This window comes from Oikopleura dioica, chromosome XSR (assembly GCF_907165135.1).
Source record: "Oikopleura dioica chromosome XSR, OKI2018_I68_1.0, whole genome shotgun sequence".
In the NCBI taxonomy this organism is placed as follows: domain Eukaryota; kingdom Metazoa; phylum Chordata; class Appendicularia; order Copelata; family Oikopleuridae; genus Oikopleura; species Oikopleura dioica.
Genome location: NC_137294.1, coordinates 5,693,804 through 5,710,737, shown reverse-complemented (window position 1 = coordinate 5,710,737; position 16,934 = coordinate 5,693,804). Strand labels below are relative to the sequence as shown.

General features: G+C 40.4%; 3 protein-coding genes and 1 non-coding gene across 5 annotated transcripts; 1 reads left to right on the top strand and 3 right to left on the bottom strand.

The window, feature by feature from the left end:
- Nucleotides 1–511: 511 nt before the first annotated feature.
- TRNAG-GCC (transfer RNA glycine (anticodon GCC)) lies at nucleotides 512–582 on the bottom strand. The gene has a single exon. It is a non-coding gene; the product is annotated as a tRNA-Gly (tRNA).
- A 52-nt stretch (nucleotides 583–634) lies between these two features.
- Nucleotides 635–4,212, bottom strand: LOC145706928 (uncharacterized). Its single transcript, XM_081784384.1, has 8 exons — nucleotides 4,107–4,212; nucleotides 2,774–2,929; nucleotides 2,409–2,521; nucleotides 2,103–2,334; nucleotides 1,620–2,008; nucleotides 1,218–1,527; nucleotides 1,053–1,174; nucleotides 635–1,011 (listed from the first exon to the last, which is right to left on the bottom strand). Exons 1-8 carry the CDS (start codon nucleotides 4,135–4,137, stop codon nucleotides 769–771), a joined length of 1,596 nt encoding a protein of 531 aa, XP_081640510.1. The 5' UTR covers nucleotides 4,138–4,212; the 3' UTR covers nucleotides 635–768.
- A 1,087-nt stretch (nucleotides 4,213–5,299) lies between these two features.
- LOC145708588 (retinaldehyde-binding protein 1-like) lies at nucleotides 5,300–6,778 on the bottom strand. Its single transcript, XM_081786276.1, has 5 exons — nucleotides 6,614–6,778; nucleotides 5,823–6,410; nucleotides 5,614–5,782; nucleotides 5,487–5,571; nucleotides 5,300–5,444 (listed from the first exon to the last, which is right to left on the bottom strand). The coding sequence occupies exons 2-5, from the start codon at nucleotides 5,925–5,927 to the stop codon at nucleotides 5,354–5,356; spliced, it is 450 nt and encodes a 149-aa protein (XP_081642402.1). The 5' UTR covers nucleotides 5,928–6,410; nucleotides 6,614–6,778; the 3' UTR covers nucleotides 5,300–5,353.
- Nucleotides 6,779–10,600: 3,822 nt separating this feature from the next.
- LOC145707768 (uncharacterized) lies at nucleotides 10,601–12,566 on the top strand. 2 transcript variants are annotated; one of them, XM_081785341.1, is made up of 4 exons: nucleotides 10,601–10,725; nucleotides 10,817–11,403; nucleotides 11,446–11,866; nucleotides 11,908–12,050. In XM_081785341.1, the coding sequence occupies exons 1-4, from the start codon at nucleotides 10,611–10,613 to the stop codon at nucleotides 11,919–11,921; spliced, it is 1,137 nt and encodes a 378-aa protein (XP_081641467.1). In that variant the 5' UTR covers nucleotides 10,601–10,610; the 3' UTR covers nucleotides 11,922–12,050. The 2 variants fall into 2 exon arrangements, with proteins under 2 accessions (XP_081641467.1, XP_081641469.1); XM_081785343.1 differs by lacking the exons at nucleotides 10,601–10,725; nucleotides 10,817–11,403 and adding exons at nucleotides 12,202–12,390; nucleotides 12,432–12,566 and having other exon boundaries at nucleotides 11,718–11,866; nucleotides 11,908–12,161.
- The last annotated feature ends 4,368 nt before the right edge of the window (nucleotides 12,567–16,934 follow it).

The window sequence follows — 16,934 nt, the reverse complement described above, 5'->3', positions numbered from 1 at the left end:
ATGCAATCTCAGTATGTCCATCAACTGAATAACTTTTTTCGTGTTTATTTATTTGCACATCACGCAAGTTTAATCATACGATTTCATGGCATATTTTTCTATCCATTTTCTGGCAGTGATGTTATATTGAGCATTGTTTTTTGGCCAGCCTAAAAACCATCAACAAAAGGTAGAGTTCTCGGCATTCCTACCTGAGTTACGTGGCAGGAAAGAGCTTGGATCATAGAGAATTGAGCAGAGTGTCTGAAAAGATTGAACTAGTCCTGTTGTGTTCAATGGCGCACAAAGTTTCCCTTCGTATGGTATGTCTTCTGGTCCGAAGAGTTACGCTTCCAAGTGGAAAAGATTGCCGTCAGTCAGACAAGCAGCGAACTAGAAAAAGCCTAGGATATTAGCATAGAAAAAGAAAATATAGTCCCCAATCAGTCGAGTTCTCAAACATTCTCAAAATATCCTCTTCCTTGATTCCATCGAAGATGCAAATAAAAAAATCTTTACAAAGTAAAAAGCTTGCAACGTCCGGGAATCGAACCCGGGCCTCCCGCGTGGCAGGCGAGAATTCTACCACTGAACCAACGTTGCCTGGGGAGAGTCACTACATTAAATCATTATATAATAAGAATAACTGTGCTGAAAGAGTGCTTTATTAATTTACAAGAATAAAAAGTAAGGGATTAGCTTTACAAAATCGCGCTTTCCAAAGTGGTCACGTGGTAGGGAATGCAGAAGCGAGCAGATGGGCATTCCATGCTGCACGGGCGTCACTTCTTAATTGGAGTCGTTTGAAGTGTCCCGTCCCTTGCGTCTCCCAGCGCTTTTGAGGAATGCAGGCTGGATGCCCGCGCTCTTCAGCACCGAAAATGGTTGATCCAGCATTTGAATCGGTAAGATCTCTGGCGGAGGCGTCACTAAGGGCTCACAGTTGTCAACGATCTCGTCGAGTTCGCAGGCGAAAGCGTTCGCCTTGAAGCAGTTCTCGTCGTTCCAGTAAAACCCACTTCGAGATTTGATCTAAGAACAGTTCTAAACCCGAATTTTATATGGAAATTTACCTCTTCGACGCAATCTTCAGAAGTGTAGACTTTGTCGGGAGCGCCAGTTGGGTATCTGTTGAAGTGTCCTCCTGAATAGTCGAGTACGGTACCATCACTCCACACGTGCAAGCCATCGATTTCTAAAACAACGTTAAAACTTGTCGGAATAATATTCAAGCTCACCAATGTCGTCAATTCCAATCCAGAAAGTCTCCATGTGGCTCTGTTGCATGAGAATTTCGAGGAAGTCTTGCTGTTGTTCCGTTTTTGGCCGCGCGAGCTTGGCGCCTTCTGCTTTGCAAAAATTAGCAGCGTCCTTGAAGCTCATCAGCTCCTGATCGACGATTTTGTAGCATCTGCAGTCGAACTGTTCATATCCCTTGGGACATTTACCGGTGGAGACGCCGATCGCGGCAAGTTTCTGACGGCACATCATCCGGAGCTCCTTGTGAGTTAGCGCGCGATCCCAGTACAAGATGGAGCTTATGTCGCCCTAAAAATCACTCTAATTGACGCTCTTTCAATCGAAGGAAATTCGATTTAACTCGTCAATTTTCGACGCGCTCAATCAAACGTCTAAGTTACCTCGAATTGCTGTCCAAAGCGTGGTTTTTCGTCTAATGTTCGATCTTTTCTGCCTGGAATCAAATGACCAGAATCATCAAGTCCATTTCCGAGGATCATCGAAGCATTTGAAGCAAGAGAGCCATTCATTTTTATGGATGTCCCGGGCCCATCTGAGAAGCCGTTCACGAATGGAACGATATGAGCAATATCATCTCCGAAGTTATCTCTGTCGACGGAGGTTCCAATACAGAGCCAGGTATTGTCAGGCAGTCGAGAGCGACCGAAATCGAGGTGGCCGGGCTCTTTGACATCATTGCCCATAAATAGGCTAACCGAACCAGTGTAAAATGATGGGGCGACGAGTTCAAATCCTTGGCCCGCATCATTACGCTTCGATAAAATTCTACGCAAGGTGAAATTTCAAGTAACGAAACAAAATTTAAGTTCTTCAAAAAGAAATAAAATTGATTGATGTGTCAATTGATTTTTCACGTTTCCTGCTGCCCCGGTTAGTATAGTCTGCTGGAAGAGTTGGGTCTGGACGCATTCGGACGATGCTTGCCAGTGTAAAAGAATTCGTCCCTATCTCGATCATGTCTTTTCCCAAGTCGAGATAGTCAAAGTGCTCGTGGCTGTAGTCGACAGGCAAATCGAGAGTCGGAACGGGGTATTCGTTCTGTGTTAGATGATGCATCCATTCCTCGTAAGATCCATCCATGACTGCTTGAATTGTCTAAAGCGAATATTACAACTGTTTTTAGCCCTCGAATGTAAACAAAGGAGGAGCAACTGAGCACGGTTAATTACCTTTAATGTAATGCGTTTTTTCAGCTTCTCTTCTTGCGGGTTACTCTTTTTCGCTGACCTAATCTCCGCAACGGTCGGGATGTCCATGCAGATCTGTTGTTTCTTCAAAGAGTCTAAATATAAGGTTAATGAAAAATGACTATTCTTCTGCGTTCTGCTTTTGAACTTTTGGCATATCAAGTGACCAAGTAGTTAAAGATATTGTAACACTGGAGTGTGCTCGGCGAGATGGATGTGGTCAGTTCTTATTTGGCGCGGTCCAGCGCGACACTTCGCCGCTACTTTCCGCAATCGCCTGATCCACCGCGACAAAAACGAATATGCGTTAGCATTAGACCCACGTTTAAAATAGCTTAGAAACTTACTTGGAACTGATCGAATGGTTCCGATGTTAGGGCCCGCTGCGGAAGAGTGTTTAATCGTGCTAGACGTGAGTAACCCTTCAGCGATCGCTTTCTTCATCATTATTTTCCCTGATCTGTCGAGCTCTTCGAATTTGTTTGGCTTCTTTCCATCGGCGCCTGAAATTGAAAAATGATGTAAAAATGCTCAAGCAAAGGAGTGTTTCTAATGATTTTTTTCAATAACCCTGGAATGGAGCGTGCAAAAGTGCCACTACGACTGCCCAGTAGAACTCTTAGTTCCTCTAACTTTCCCCGATAAAGTGACCGCGAAATGAGGAAATAGAAAAAATTCGCTATTTGGGAATTAGAAAGGATCTGGCTGAGTATCGGGCGCTTGGCCGCTCTTGAGAGTCCGAGGCGTTCGAAGGCCCTGTTGTTGACTGCCCAACTGGGCCCTTCGCTGCCAATTCGTTTGAGCCCTTCGATCTGAAGAGCTCACTTGCTGATAGTTGAAAATTATCAACATCGCGCATCAAGAACCACGACGTGTTTTTATAATTATACATTCCATGTTTTCAAAAGACACAAATTCCTTAAAAGACTGGTTAGTCCACTCTTGAGCCTGTTCAAATATACACAATTCTAAAAGATAAACGTGGCCAGTTTTCTTTTAGATTTAATAATGTTGCGAAAAGGTCGCCTGATTTGGTCTTCGGTAAAACGGAAAACCAGGATTTTCAAGTTTTTCATTTTTTTTTCGAAGTGACAGTGTTCGGACAGACTATTTGCATGTCTAACTCGCCGCCCAAGGAAAAATCTCCAGTAGCTCGATTATTATAATGAGACTCTAATGGCTGAAATTATGCAAGTATCTTTCCCACGCGCGACTAGTCTGAGCCGTCTTTAAGTTTCCGAAGAACAAATATCCGTGAACGTGCAACGTAAGATCAATTCTCGCTGGGTATAAAAAATTTCTCGCGCCGCAAATCCCCTTTATCTTGCTAAGTTGTTAACAACAGTACTTGAAGCCGCAGCGCTAGCAGCTCGTGTTGAATACACGGCTTCAGCTGCAAGTCATGAATGCATTTTAATGTCTTTTTTCCGAGACTGACGAATTTCGCTCTCTGCCAAATTACCAAGCAAGTTCAACTTTAGCTAATGACGGTCAACTTCCTCTTTAGGTATTTTCAGAATATTGGTAGTTAGCAGGCACTAGTTAATACTCTAGTTCTCGGCCTGTCTGACTACTTATCGCAGCTACTTTTGTTCTACTCTGTAAAAAATTCCAAATGACTTTTGTCAATCAAGTTGTATAATTGGCGATATAAAAGTTCACCTAAAAGCTATAATTTACCTATGGCCAGTACAAAGGATAAGAGCTTCATATGTGACAATCGGTGCTTTGAATTCTCTAATAAGGAAATAAAAAAATGACTTAACTTCCTCGTCGTAGCTGGCAAATATCATGAACTCTCCGAGAGCCGTAAGAGCGCCACCCTTTTCCATGTGGCTAAGGAGCACGCCGCTCGTGAAATGTCGTCTGAATAATCTCACGCTAACTAAAAAAAGATGTGCGAAAAATGCCTTCACGTTGCCTTTATAATCAACCGTGTAGAAATTCTCAAAGTCTAACTACCGGTAATCATACATTTCTCAGACTCCGAATGCTTCCAATATTGCTATTTTCCAATTTGAAGATATTGACTATCGAAAGTTGTCATCACTTCAAGCAGCAAACTAAAATTATTCTGAAAAAAAAAATCACTCCCAGCTGAGCCAGCGATGCATTTGAAGACGGAACTACCCCAAAGAAGAAATCTCGTCGAGAGACCGCGCCTACTGAAGAACCAGTGAAACAGGCAGTTGCAGAGCCTCCACTTGCAGAGAACGGTACAAATTTAAGTAAATAAAATAGACGATTATAAAATCCAAAAAAGTCTTAAAATTTAGAAGAAGGACCTTCGCAAAGAGCTGAAAGTGAAAAAAGGCAAAGAGTGTTTCAGCAAAAAAAAAAAATTGGGAAGAAGACTCCGAAGAAAAAGACTCCGACGAAGACTCCGAAGAAGCCGAAGACTACGTTCTCTGACTCTCTCTCTACTGAATATACGATTTTTCTTTGTTCTTTTCGTTTTATAAGTACAAGAAACCAATAAGCAAAATAACTTTTCGAATGTTTTTTGGCTTGTGAATATGAGATCCCATGTAATATTTTTACGAAGAGTTATTACTTATAATTATTATCTAATGACTTATTAGATAAATAGGACAAGATTTAAAGTAGATATAATTCATAGGCTATGAATATTTATTACTTGGAAAATTTCAGTGGAACTGCTCCGAGGAAATTTAAATGAGAATTCTAATACTCCGCAGGTCCAACTCCTGTCAAAGATTGACAAATGAAGTCCCTTTCTTAGTCACTAGTATAAATTAGTCAAGACGGTATTGCCTTTATCGGCACCTTCTATTCTCGCTACATTGCTTCAAGAACGATAAGCAACACGTAGAATGCTTGTCTATCTGTTTCGACTTGTGTTAGCTGATTAATTGAAATTATATCTCAATATATTGAATAATAACAGACTATGAACAGCGTTTTCTTTAGAAGAGGGTTCCCTTTTTCGCTTCTACTTCTAACTTGGCCATTTCTTCTGACAGCTCATTGTCAGTTTCGTCTGTTTCTGGGACAAAACTGAAGACATAAATTCAGAGTAGAAATATTTATAGAAGCTACTTTGGATCGCAGAGCGCCTTCATAAACTCAAACTTCTTCTCTATTCGCTTCGAGTTTGCTTTCAAATCCTTTATCCAAGCTTGTTCTAAAATCAATATGAGGACGATTTCATTCATATAAAAATAACCACAAGATGGTGCTGTTCCTCCCAAGTACTCAGGCAAACGTTCTTTAGGAACTTCTTTGTAGAGCTCTTCCCAATCGGCTCCTTTCGGCAAAATGACGACTCGCTCGAGAGTCTTCTTCGAAAAGAACTTTTTGACGATGTTGAATACAGTCTCGAGCCAACCTGGGCACTGAACTTTATTTATATCCTATCGAAAGCTATCATTTTACATTCAAAACGAATGATCGTTTGTTTCTGAAGGGCGAACAGGCATCGAAACGCCCTCCCATTTTTGCTGATTTGAGACCGACAGCGCGAAATCGACTCCAGCTCATTCCACCGTGATCGATAATGAAGCGAATTCCATGTACCTGCACACTTTCGTGCTCGATTAGCCACTCCCGTAGAAATGCGGATGCTTTTGAAATGATCCCAAATAATTTTTAAGGAGTACTTTTTATGATCATACATCTGCGTCTCGCTTTAGTTTGAAACCTTTTTCTTGATGAAGAGCATGAGCCGGAATTTCAGCAGGATCCCACCTGCCCGAAGCAGAAGTCAGAACCCAGCATCCATCATCTTCCGGCTCCAGAAGTTCCATAACGCCAGAGTCGAAGACTTTTTCGATCTCCGGTGTCCATTTCAAATCGCCAAAAACTTCCGGCCAATCTATCACGAGCTGAAAGAGGGCAGTGATTTTCTCTTCCGCCTTCTTCAGATCGTACTTCGTAACTCGCAAATAACGAACTATGAATGAGTCGTCCTCTAATCTTGGATGCGCTGCAACGGGTATTTTCTTGCTCTTCTTACAATTGCTCCTAATAATGTTTTACTCGTAAATATTATTTACTAATAAAGTTCAAGCCAGCAAGTATTTCTGTTTGATTAAGTGGCTCAAGAGCCCTTCATTTGTTTGAAAGTGAAGTTAAAAGCAACTAAGACCGAGAACTCAGAAATTAGACTTGGAACTCTTGGGCTAACAACTCTGAATTTTTCGTTTACAGGTAATTATCAAAATTACCTAAGCTCTTCAATTTTTCGTTTATCGTTGCTGGATCCTCGTTGAGCTCATTCTGTGCCTTCTCTTGCTCCGCCTTCGTTAGACCGCTCTTGAAAACCATCTTTCGAAAATAAAATATATCCTTTTTCAAGCAACTTAGTGTACCACTGGTAAATGTGTCACCGCTTTGCAAACACTGTCTTTGCTCAAACAAAACAACTAACTCACTTCAATCTCCTTAACTAACTGAAAAATCGAAATATTATGTGGCATAACTTTCCTTCCGGCTACCGGGTTATAATTAAATCTCCTTCGAAATTCGCGGATTTTTCTAGTGATACAAACTCGATTCCTTCCTTAAAATCAGGTCAAATCTCTAACATGAACATGTCTAAAAATCATCCTTGTCTTCAAAATGTACTAGTCCATCTTTACGACGCAATATTTAATCAATTTTATTAAAAAGTCTCATTGTTGTCATCAAGGCAGGGCGCTTTTATTTATTTTCAAATAATTCGACAATTCATTTCCGTCGAAAGAGATGAGCGTTATTTTTGGGATAGGGAAGTTTGACACAATCCTGAATTCTTTGCTTGATTCTCAGGATGGTCTTGATTTGCTTAGCCCTGTCGAGGTAAAGTAAAAGTGAGTCCCAAGCAAATAATCTTTCCAAGGCTTTCGTAAGTGTCTGGTCAGGAAGGTCCTTTGATAATACTATTGAGTTTTTAATCTTAAAAATCTTTATCTGTAAATAACCTTTAAATTGTATTTGATATTGACCCCGACAGTCATGACTTGTGTGGTCGTGCTTCTAATTGGAGTGACTTATGGCTACGATCTCTACGGAAAAGGACAGCTCGAAGTTTTCAATCCAAATCATCAATCACGCGTGTTTACCGGTGTTCTTGTTTTTGACCGACGATCTCAGATTCCTTTGATCAAAGATTACTGCTGGGCTCATTTAGCAAACGAGGACCCGAGCGTGGGACAAATATCTCTTCTTCATTACCCATGTCTGCCTTTTATTATCATTGCAGTGTGTGGAATAATGTACGCCATCAGAAAAATTCGGCAAGAACTAAAGAAGGAGGAGTCTCGCGCTGTCATTAATTATCTGGCGGACGGTATTGAGGAATCTATCACAGGAAGTCGTATTTTAGCGATAAAAGCAAACTTCTGTACTGAATTAAAAACCGATTTATGAGAAACACTTGGTGTCTTTAGCGATTTACCAGATAACACGAAGGAAATAGATAAAAACTATATCCAAAAGCGCATTGGAAAGGGCCACCTTCCAGACAACTATTTTGCCGAGCTTAATGATCTTATTGCATCAGCGAAGGTTTAAATTAAACCGGGTTTAATTATTGAAATAATAATCAATAATAATCATTATCGCCATAATCTTTTAAGATACCGATCAGCGTAACGTTTACGAGGGTTTTAACAATTATATTTTTGATTCTTGTGGTCCTTTTTATAAGTGCAATAACTCTTGACTCGGGTTAAACGAAACATTACTTATATAATAAAAGTTTTATAATAACTTATGCATATATTATATATATAATACTTACTTATAAGTAAAGAATTCATAAAAGTGATTCATAATCCGTAAGTGCAGTGGGGCGGTTCAACCCCATTTTATTTGACTGTCCTCTGCCTCAGAGTTATTACTACAACGGAACAGACAGTTTTGGTATTGATGGATTTCAAACTCACATCAAGGCCGTTTTTCCTCTGTTCCGAGGCGAACGTTCCTCATGGCGATAATGGTGACACTTTATTCCTTTCTTGCGCTTGTTTCGATCATCGATATTATGGTGAAGCTCTTTTCCGAAGAATCAAAGATTGTAGACGAGTTCATTTCAAATCTACCGATTAAAAATTTCAAAGTTCACCGAGATTATCTGATTCTTCTCCAGGTGCTCTATTTCGTTACAAATTTTACCTAATGCTTGCTACAGGTGAACTCCGAAAAATTCGCGATTTTCAATTATGCTCTTTCTCTTTATCGACTGGCAAAGAAGACTGATCCGGCAAACCCGAATGAGATGTTTTACCGCTTACTGCTTGAGTCCTTTCTACAAAAGTCGGAGAGGTTGTCCGTGTTGACAGACTGTCGCTTGAGTTCAATTGGATGAATTTATTGATGAAGATATTTAATACAGATTAGTATGTTACAAGTCCGTTTCCGAGTCCTTTGAAATATTCGTCGTCTGAATTCATGAGACTCCAGAGATCGAATAGTTGGTTCGCTGACTGGATGTTCATTTTTTCAGTTGATCCTTCGTTGTCCACATTACACGAGCGAACAAAGCTCTTTCAAAGGCTAACTACGTTTTCTTACAAATCCTTGCTTATATAATAGAAAAATAAACCAATTAAATAACCATCATAATATATGATTAGTTTTCCTCTCCTGGAAAAAACAAACGCAAATATCTGGAAATTCATCCAAATCAATTTAGTTAATTCTCTTCTTTGATTTCAGTTCATAGAATACAGCTGTTATATATATGAGCTGGCGAGCCCCTCCGTTCCATGAATTTTTGACATTTTGTTTCACCTGTGAATACTTCAATTAGTGTAATGCATGCAAATTAACCCTCGAACATAACTGTATGGTAGAGTATCTTTTGGGAGACAAAAATATATCTGGATTTTAAAACGTAGATTTATTTATCATTAGAAACAGAATTTCACGCAAACAAAAGAGGCTCTGGAAGATCTGGAAGCGGTCTCATAAAGGGAAGGTTAAAACTGATCACAAAGTAAAAGTTTGCCATATCCGTCCTTTTCCTGAAAGTTGCTAAATCTCCACAGCCTGAGTCGCCATCTTCAGAGTGCATTTGACTTGAATATTTTCTCTCGCTCCTTGGTGCTAGATAAGTGTCGCCACGAATTAAAATTGGCTCTTCGATTCCGTTCCTATGTCGATCTTTAAATACAATTTCGAAGAGCCGTTGCTTAGTCTCGGTAAGGTTCCAATATGCCCGTGCATTCCGCAACCTGGGACGTGTGTTGGGCTTTCTCCGCGAAAAGTATGTTTGTATTTTTTATAGAAAGAAATATAGATGAAAATCGCTATCGCTATAATTGTTAGTATGAAGCCAAGTAGCAATATCGGCCAGAGCTTTAGGCTAGATAAATTGAGAGTCTTGCTCATCGAGCAAGTCGTAGAGAGTTGGGCTTAAATAGGGTTACCACCATACTCTGACATAAAAATAAGGATTTCAGAGCGAGGTGGGAAGCCTATGCTTGGATCGCATCAGTAAAGTACGTACTAGCCACCCCATTCAAAGCATTCAGCGACTCTATGTTGGTCGTTGTTTTGAAGCAGCACTGAAAAAATGATAGCTTATGGAAGAAAAAAATTGTCAACCAAATATACACCGTAGGAATTTTCATTGGTCTCAACTTGCTGCAACTGAATCGATCCTTTTTCTTCGTGTATGCGCCAGACTCTTAGATACTCAGCTGGTACATGTAAATCCGGACACAGAGGATTAAAAAGATCTTCGTCCGGATTTGTGAAATATTTGCCCATCCCTCTTTTCAATATCTTGAACTAAAGCGCTGTTCATGACTGGCCAGCGATTTTATGATGGAGAGAGATTACCGGCTGACTCGTAAGAGTTCTCAGGCCGTCAGTTTCTCACGTTTTCGAGGCGCAATAAATCGGAAGGGATGAGAAAGAACGTGGCTTTGTATGATTAATTTTCACCCGGCGTTCTAAAGTAGAAGGAAAAGCTAACTTCCCGCAATTTAGTAAGTTAGCTCATGCAACAAAAATTTATTAAAAAAAGTGCAGATTTTTGCCAATCTCAAAAACCATCTTATTCTAAATATCTTTTCATATATCGGAGCGTGGATACCAACATTCCAGAGTCCCTTTGACGGACCGATAAAAAAAAGGATGGAACCTCCTCCACCGTGACTCGTCCTGAAGCGGTTTTAATTTCACGCTACGCGAGAATGCGCCGAGTACGGATGCAGCCTCAGAGTAAGCCAACAGATGAAATACGCTCTCATTCCGTTACTTTTTATCAGCAGAAGCCAGCAGAAATCATGTGAGAGTGTCACTAGAATTAAGAAGTATTATGAGGATCCACTGGTACCCAAGGATAAAGGTAAAGATGTTCAATTTTTAGATTCTCTTTTTTTCTCAATTGATTTTTTCTCAAAATGATCAACAGTGAGCAGTCTTTATATCATTTATAGAGCCAAGCAAATTCGTGAAATGCGAATTTTGCTGCTGCGATGGCCAGTCCGGCCAAAAAGAATGCTCAAATCGAGACGAAGATTGGGAAAGAATTCTTCCTGAAAGCGATCTGCGAAGTTTCCACCATCTTTATATGGATCGCAGTGGACTGGAGTCCGTGCCAGCTTTTCCTAATGATAACCGACTGGTGGAATTGTGGGCTCGGTTTAATAAAATATCAGTACTCGACGTGTCCAAGCTCAAACCGTTGACAATGCTGCGGCTTATTAATCTTCAAGGAAACTCGATCAACTCGACCGCGGGTCTTGGCACGATGGAATCAGTAGAAGTACTCGAGCTGCCAGTAAATGCTTTCGCAAGCATCTCAAAGGAAACATTTGCGAGCTTTCCGGAATTGCGGAATCTATCTTTGTCAACTAACCAACTGATGGAAATTTCAATAGACGCGTTTGATCGCACTCCGAAAATCCAGCAGCTGATTTTAAGAAGGAACAACCTCAGAGCTCAAGAACTTTCTGGAGTTTTGAAACTTCCAGAACTTGTCAAACTCGATCTTTCTGATAATTTAATCTCTTTTATTGACAGAGTAAGTTTTTTTCCATCAATTCCGGTCTATATCATTTTCTAGCCTCTTTTTGGCGCTTTGGTGAAGCTTCAATACCTGGATCTTAGTGGAAATCACATGAATTTCATTTCAATAGATAGCTTTTTTGGACTCAAAAATCTCATTCACTTGGACATTTCCGACAACTGGTTTGTCCACGTGACCCCAGACAGCTTTGATGAACTTGCTTTTAATACCACCATCGATATTTCCGTAAACCCGCTTATTTGTGACTGTGCCCAGCAATCGTTCGTCAGCTGGCTCAGGCTTCAAAGTTCAAGGAATGAGTTCAAAACATCCGTCTCAAGCTATCTCGGGAATCCGTTAATTCGAGAAAATTTTCATACTCATCTGAAGAGTTTCAAATGTGGAGCAATTACAGTGTATGGCAGGTGGCGACGAAAAGTCAAGAGAAAGAGCTTATTCTCGCCTCATTTCTTTGGAGGTAGACTAAATTACTCTAAATAAGCACGAATGATTTTGAAGGGACCTTTATGTGATGCTATGGAGAAGATAAAGGTGGCTATAATTGCTCCCGCTGCGGTTCTCGGACTGATCATCTTCATCGCGTTGATTGCATGCATCAAGCGCAAGATCTTCTCGGAAACAAAAGAGATTGAGGAATTCGAGCAAAACCAACGCAATCGTGAAATGGCCGAAGATCTAGGCTCCTTGGCGGATGAGGCGGCGATGCCAGCATCTGTCATGCCGCAGCTCAATCCAGATCTGATGGCAAATAGGTGATTGAAGGGCATTTTTCATTCTTATTGAAATCTCTAGGCCTGAAGTGATGGGCGCCGTAAGAGAAAACCAATTACTTGCAATGGGCATGGATCCTCTTCACGCAAGAATTCAAGCCACAAGAGGCACTAGAGACATGTCAAATGCAGCTGGCTATTCCAGCTCCGCTTATGGATCAGAAGACGAAAAACCTAGACGAATTCAGCGTCCTGATCTCAATGCAAGAAGGTGAGTTAGAAAGCGCAATTTTGTCGTATAAATGTTTCTAGGAGGCAATCAGATGATTCCGACGATGAAGACCCTCGTGAGCGGAGGATGCCAAGAGGCGCTGGATTTTGAAGAAATTTATTTAAAATTAACCTAATTATAAAAACTGCCCAGATATTACTTGCACAACTAATAAATATTTTTGTAATTAAAGTGATGATTTAGCTCCATTTCTTAACTTTCATTTTTCGGTACTACGTCGTATTCAGCGCTGGCCTATGAAAAAGGGCTGTGCAAATTTCAAGCAAAGATAGAAGACCAACAACTACTACTGTAGGTAATGTTCCAGACAGACTAGTTCTGTAAGTCTGATAGTTAGAAAAGCAGCATCCGTGTGATTTTCAGATCTGCTTAAGTGTCTAGCTAAGGGTGCTGCAGGTGTGACTGCTGTTGGAGACAAATACAGCTCCCGTCGAGAATCGAGAGTCCCAGACGTCATTAAGGGTAAAACATGAAATCGGCGCGCCGCGGCCGCCCGTTCAGCGCCCCGCCGTGACCTATTTTTCAGAGGCCCGTCAAATCTGAACGGAGAGAGTATTTTTCATAATTTTTTTTGCGTTAAGATTATCAAAGCCTGCACTTTCATCAGGACAATTTTGAAAAGAATCGTGAGCGTAGAAGTAAGAAAAAATGGGATGACTTGCTCAAAGTCTATCTCCTCCCACAATTTTCGTCCGATTTTTCCCAAATTAAAACCATTTTGTAGAGCTCCGTCTACTCTACAAATTCGTAGACTAGCTTTTCAAATTTAAATTTTATAGATTTTTAGACGCAGCTTGGAAATGAGCGCTCCCTCGAAAAAAGGCATTCGCAGCAGCGCAGCGCGTGAAAAAGGCGGCCGCGGAGCGAGAGCGCTCATTTCAAAACTCCGTCTAAAATCTATATAATTAAAAATAAAAAAGTTAGTCTACGAATTTGTAGAGTAGACGGAGCTCTACAAAATGGTTTTAATTTGGGAAAAATCGGACGAAAATTGTGGGAGGAGATAGACTTTGAGCAAGTCATCCCATTTTTTCTTACTTCTACGCTCACGATTCTTTTCAAAATTGTCCTGATGAAAGTGCAGGCTTTGATAATCTTAACGCAAAAAAAATTATGAAAAATACTCTCTCCGTTCAGATTTGACGGGCCTCTGAAAAATAGGTCACGGCGGGGCGCTGAACGGGCGGCCGCGCCGCGCCGATTTCATGTTTTACCCTTAAGCGCTGTGTCATAGCTTCCGCTCGATTCAAAAAGTCCGTTTCAAAAAGTCAGTTTCAGTTTCGCTCCATTCAAGTTTCGGGCATTAGATGGGAAGGAGTTTCCGTGCTTGGCATTCATAAACTAGCACGACAAGATCGAATGTGCTATTTAATAAGGCAGCTCATAAAAAGCGAAACGGCCGCAACAAACACTGGGGTTCCCGAATCTGATCGATTGATGCTCCTCTATGATTCCTATTGAAAGTTACATTAAGCAGGAAAACAAAAGTACCAGAGTGAATAATTAACGGCAGCGAGGAAGGATCTCAATGAAAAGAGGGAATATCGGCCTTGGCTGATCAGAAATTCTTTTCAGAAAAAAAGGAGGAATGAGTGGCCGACGATTAATTATTCAGGGAAAGTTGCTCAATGAAAAGTGAATTATTCACAAATGAGCGACCGATCGGTACTTTCCTGTAAGCCACATTTTAAACTGCACTCGAGTACATGAGTGAGAGCAAATAACAAAAGTAAAGAAGAGCTTCTAACCTAGGTGAGTGCTACAGGAGTTGACGCAAATACATGGACAAAGGAGGACCCATGTGGCGTTTTTCAGAGAGTGAAAAGTCTCAAAAGGCAAATTTGCATCACGCAGAAAAAAACCGCCCATATGCAGTATCGATCCGATGGGCAAGAGAGCAAAGTTTTGAAAGAAATCCTAGAGAACCTCGAAAACGCATTAATCTTTCGTCAGATTTTCTAACCGTTTGGCACTTGCCCAAAACCGGAAGGGTTGCTTAGCGAATCGATAATAACTTTCGCTTTTAATCTGTTGAATATTGATGATAATCTGGTTAATTATTGAAATTCGCATATGATGAGCAGTAAGTTTATTCCGCCTTGAAAGTAGAAACATTCATATTGCATGTGTTACCGCGCGATAATGTAGCAGCTACAGTATAGATGAGATTGAAAATTCATTATGCGAGAGAATACGGTGCACGGATCTTAAACCAAAGGGTATTATTTCGAAAAATTTATTAGAAGGGCGCAGCTGCAATCGTAAGTTTTTCTTTAATTTCGATATTTGTGCATCCTCTTGAGGAAAGTGTTTATTGTTTTTATTCTCTGAAAATTGCCCGTAATAATTCGAAAAAACGACTTCAGATAAATATTTGATAGATAGGCTTTCACGGGTTAGACTAGGCGCGTTTCTACTTTAGAAACAGTTAAGATATATTCACTCAAAATATCGGGCATCAGTCAAAATATATTCAGTCCATTCTCAGATAACTTTTTCGTGCAGTCTTCAAGAACTCTATTCTAACTTCATGAGATTGAACTTCCTAGAGAATATTCACAGTAATCAAAAAAATCCAAGAGCGGCTGGGAGAAGACCTTCCCAAGAGGAAGTATTAAAAACAGGGGAAATTCCGGAACTGGCACGCGCAATATTCACAGCCTGTAAAAATCATCATCAATTCGAAAATTTCACAGTCAATAATAGTCTCATCGTTATTTGCTAGCAAAGATGAAGAATCTCAATAAGCACTTTGATATATTTGGCTCACTATTCACAGGACTAGAAACGCGCTTGAATTCCGTATTTGCATGTCAAAAAGTGGAAGTAGCTGCCAGCGCATAGTTCGCATGTTTTTGATCAACCGCCATGTAGCTTATTTGTAATTATTCGAGAAGAGAGCGTGCTAGAAAACAGTTTAACAAGCAGCGAGTTAGCTAGACCTGACGGAGACAGATTCTGTATTTGTTATCCTTTGATATGCAGGAACTTTTTTCTGGGTCACACAGACCCATTTTCGTTATTAAAAGTTCATCTTTTTGGGTGCCGCGTTATTCATCGACGACGGAATATTTCACAGCTACTGAAGTTCAGTCACTGAGTATATGAAAAAGAGATTTGAACAAATTTCAAGACATCGTTCAAAGTTGAACTTCTTAAATATAAATTTGAGCCCCTAAAGTACCCCGATTGAATTGTAAATGACAGTTGAGACACTGTGTTTGCGAATAAAGACAGACAAGTGAAAGGTGAGTCCATTTCAGCAATGTCCTTACGAGACATTCTGAAAATTCATTGGACTCCTCAGTCACTAATTTAGCCTCTTCAATAATGTAAATGGAATCGGTGGCTGACATGCTCCCCGGCTAGCAAACATCGCCAGCACATGTACGTGTGTTTTCTAATTGCCCAATCTATTAGAAAGAAATTATCTATTCCTTGTCAGCTCAATTCCAAAGGGACAGGCGCTAATTACTCAATTCCAGCCGCGTCGAATTCAATTTACAGTCGCTTCTCCGTGCCCAAGATTGAGGACTTGAAATCTTAGCTCTTGAAGATTTGAATTCCTCTTCTCGGAAAAGCCAATTGGAAAATTAGTCTTGATTGGGTAATTTGAGATTGGACACCCTTGAGAGATTGTAGACTCGATTTCCGGTGATAAGGTGGCCTCGTGCTCAAGCTCTGGCACTTGTGACCTAGATCGGCGGCGAGACAGGGCACCGACGCGGAAATAATTTCCATCCCCTTCCTCCCACTGTAATTATGGCCTTTCACACGTCCAGTTCTCTAATTGAGTAACGCAAGAATTTCAGAGAGACAGAGAATAGCCGGCTGTGTTTCTGTAGTTACAGTAGCTTACTCTAGAGAGTGTGTCCGAGCATGACGAGTTTCCATTAGTTCCTGTCCATTGGGTACGGTCGCTTTCAGCTGCGTCCATCCAACTTTTAACCTGTCAATCATCAACGTACTAATGCGTCTCATATCAGAAAATAACCACTCGAGCCTCTATTTTCAAAAAGCAAAAACAACACAATCATCAGAGAAACTGCAAACACTTTTTTACAAAAATACCATTTTATAACATAAAAAGAATTATTTAAAAACAATCGGTAAACATTCTTAATAGGATTTTTCATGTAGTCCGTTTCGATTTTGATTTAGAAGTTTTAAATCCTAAACTTCCGTAATTATGCCAAACAAACTTGTTGGCTCATTACGTCCCTTTTATGATAAACAGGGCACCAATGCTTCTTTTTTCGCTCTTTGCCAGATTTCGACAAAACTGTTCAGCTTGATTTTAAAAAAGTTGTTTATGTCTATCGCTAGAATTTGATCACGATAGAGAACTCTTTCGGCACATTGGAACATCCCGAATTGGTCTAAATTTCTTAGAGGCTTTCAAAAGGTTAGAATTTTTCTGACCTCGATTTTTTGGAGGGATTAAGGGTTGCAAGGGCGGATTCAGTTGAGTAACCGGACATTGACTTGTTTTGATTTCAGATTTGATTTGGGATCGGTTGTGC

What these genes read in the sequence shown, in the direction of transcription:
- LOC145706928 (XM_081784384.1), bottom strand. Translation starts at nt 4,137, where the DNA reads ATGAAGCTCTTATCCTTTGTACTGGCCATAG. An exon ending in ATCCTTTGTACTGGCCATAG is followed by an intron (nt 2,930 to 4,106) that starts GTAAATTATAGC and finishes TTTCAATTTCAG; the next exon opens with GCGCCGATGGAAAGAAGCCA. An exon ending in GATTGGAATTGACGACATTG is followed by an intron (nt 1,175 to 1,217) that starts GTGAGCTTGAAT and finishes ACGTTGTTTTAG; the next exon opens with AAATCGATGGCTTGCACGTG.
- LOC145708588 (XM_081786276.1), bottom strand. Translation starts at nt 5,927, where the DNA reads ATGAGCTGGAGTCGATTTCGCGCTGTCGGTCTCAAATCAGCAAAAATG. An exon ending in AACGATCATTCGTTTTGAAT is followed by an intron (nt 5,783 to 5,822) that starts GTAAAATGATAG and finishes AATAAAGTTCAG; the next exon opens with TGCCCAGGTTGGCTCGAGAC. An exon ending in AGGAACAGCACCATCTTGTG is followed by an intron (nt 5,572 to 5,613) that starts GTTATTTTTATA and finishes TATTGATTTTAG; the next exon opens with AACAAGCTTGGATAAAGGAT.
- LOC145707768 (XM_081785341.1), top strand. Translation starts at nt 10,611, where the DNA reads ATGAAATACGCTCTCATTCCGTTACTTTTTATCAGCAGAAGCCAGCAG. An exon ending in ACTGGTACCCAAGGATAAAG is followed by an intron (nt 10,726 to 10,816) that starts GTAAAGATGTTC and finishes TATCATTTATAG; the next exon opens with AGCCAAGCAAATTCGTGAAA. An exon ending in TAATCTCTTTTATTGACAGA is followed by an intron (nt 11,404 to 11,445) that starts GTAAGTTTTTTT and finishes ATCATTTTCTAG; the next exon opens with CCTCTTTTTGGCGCTTTGGT.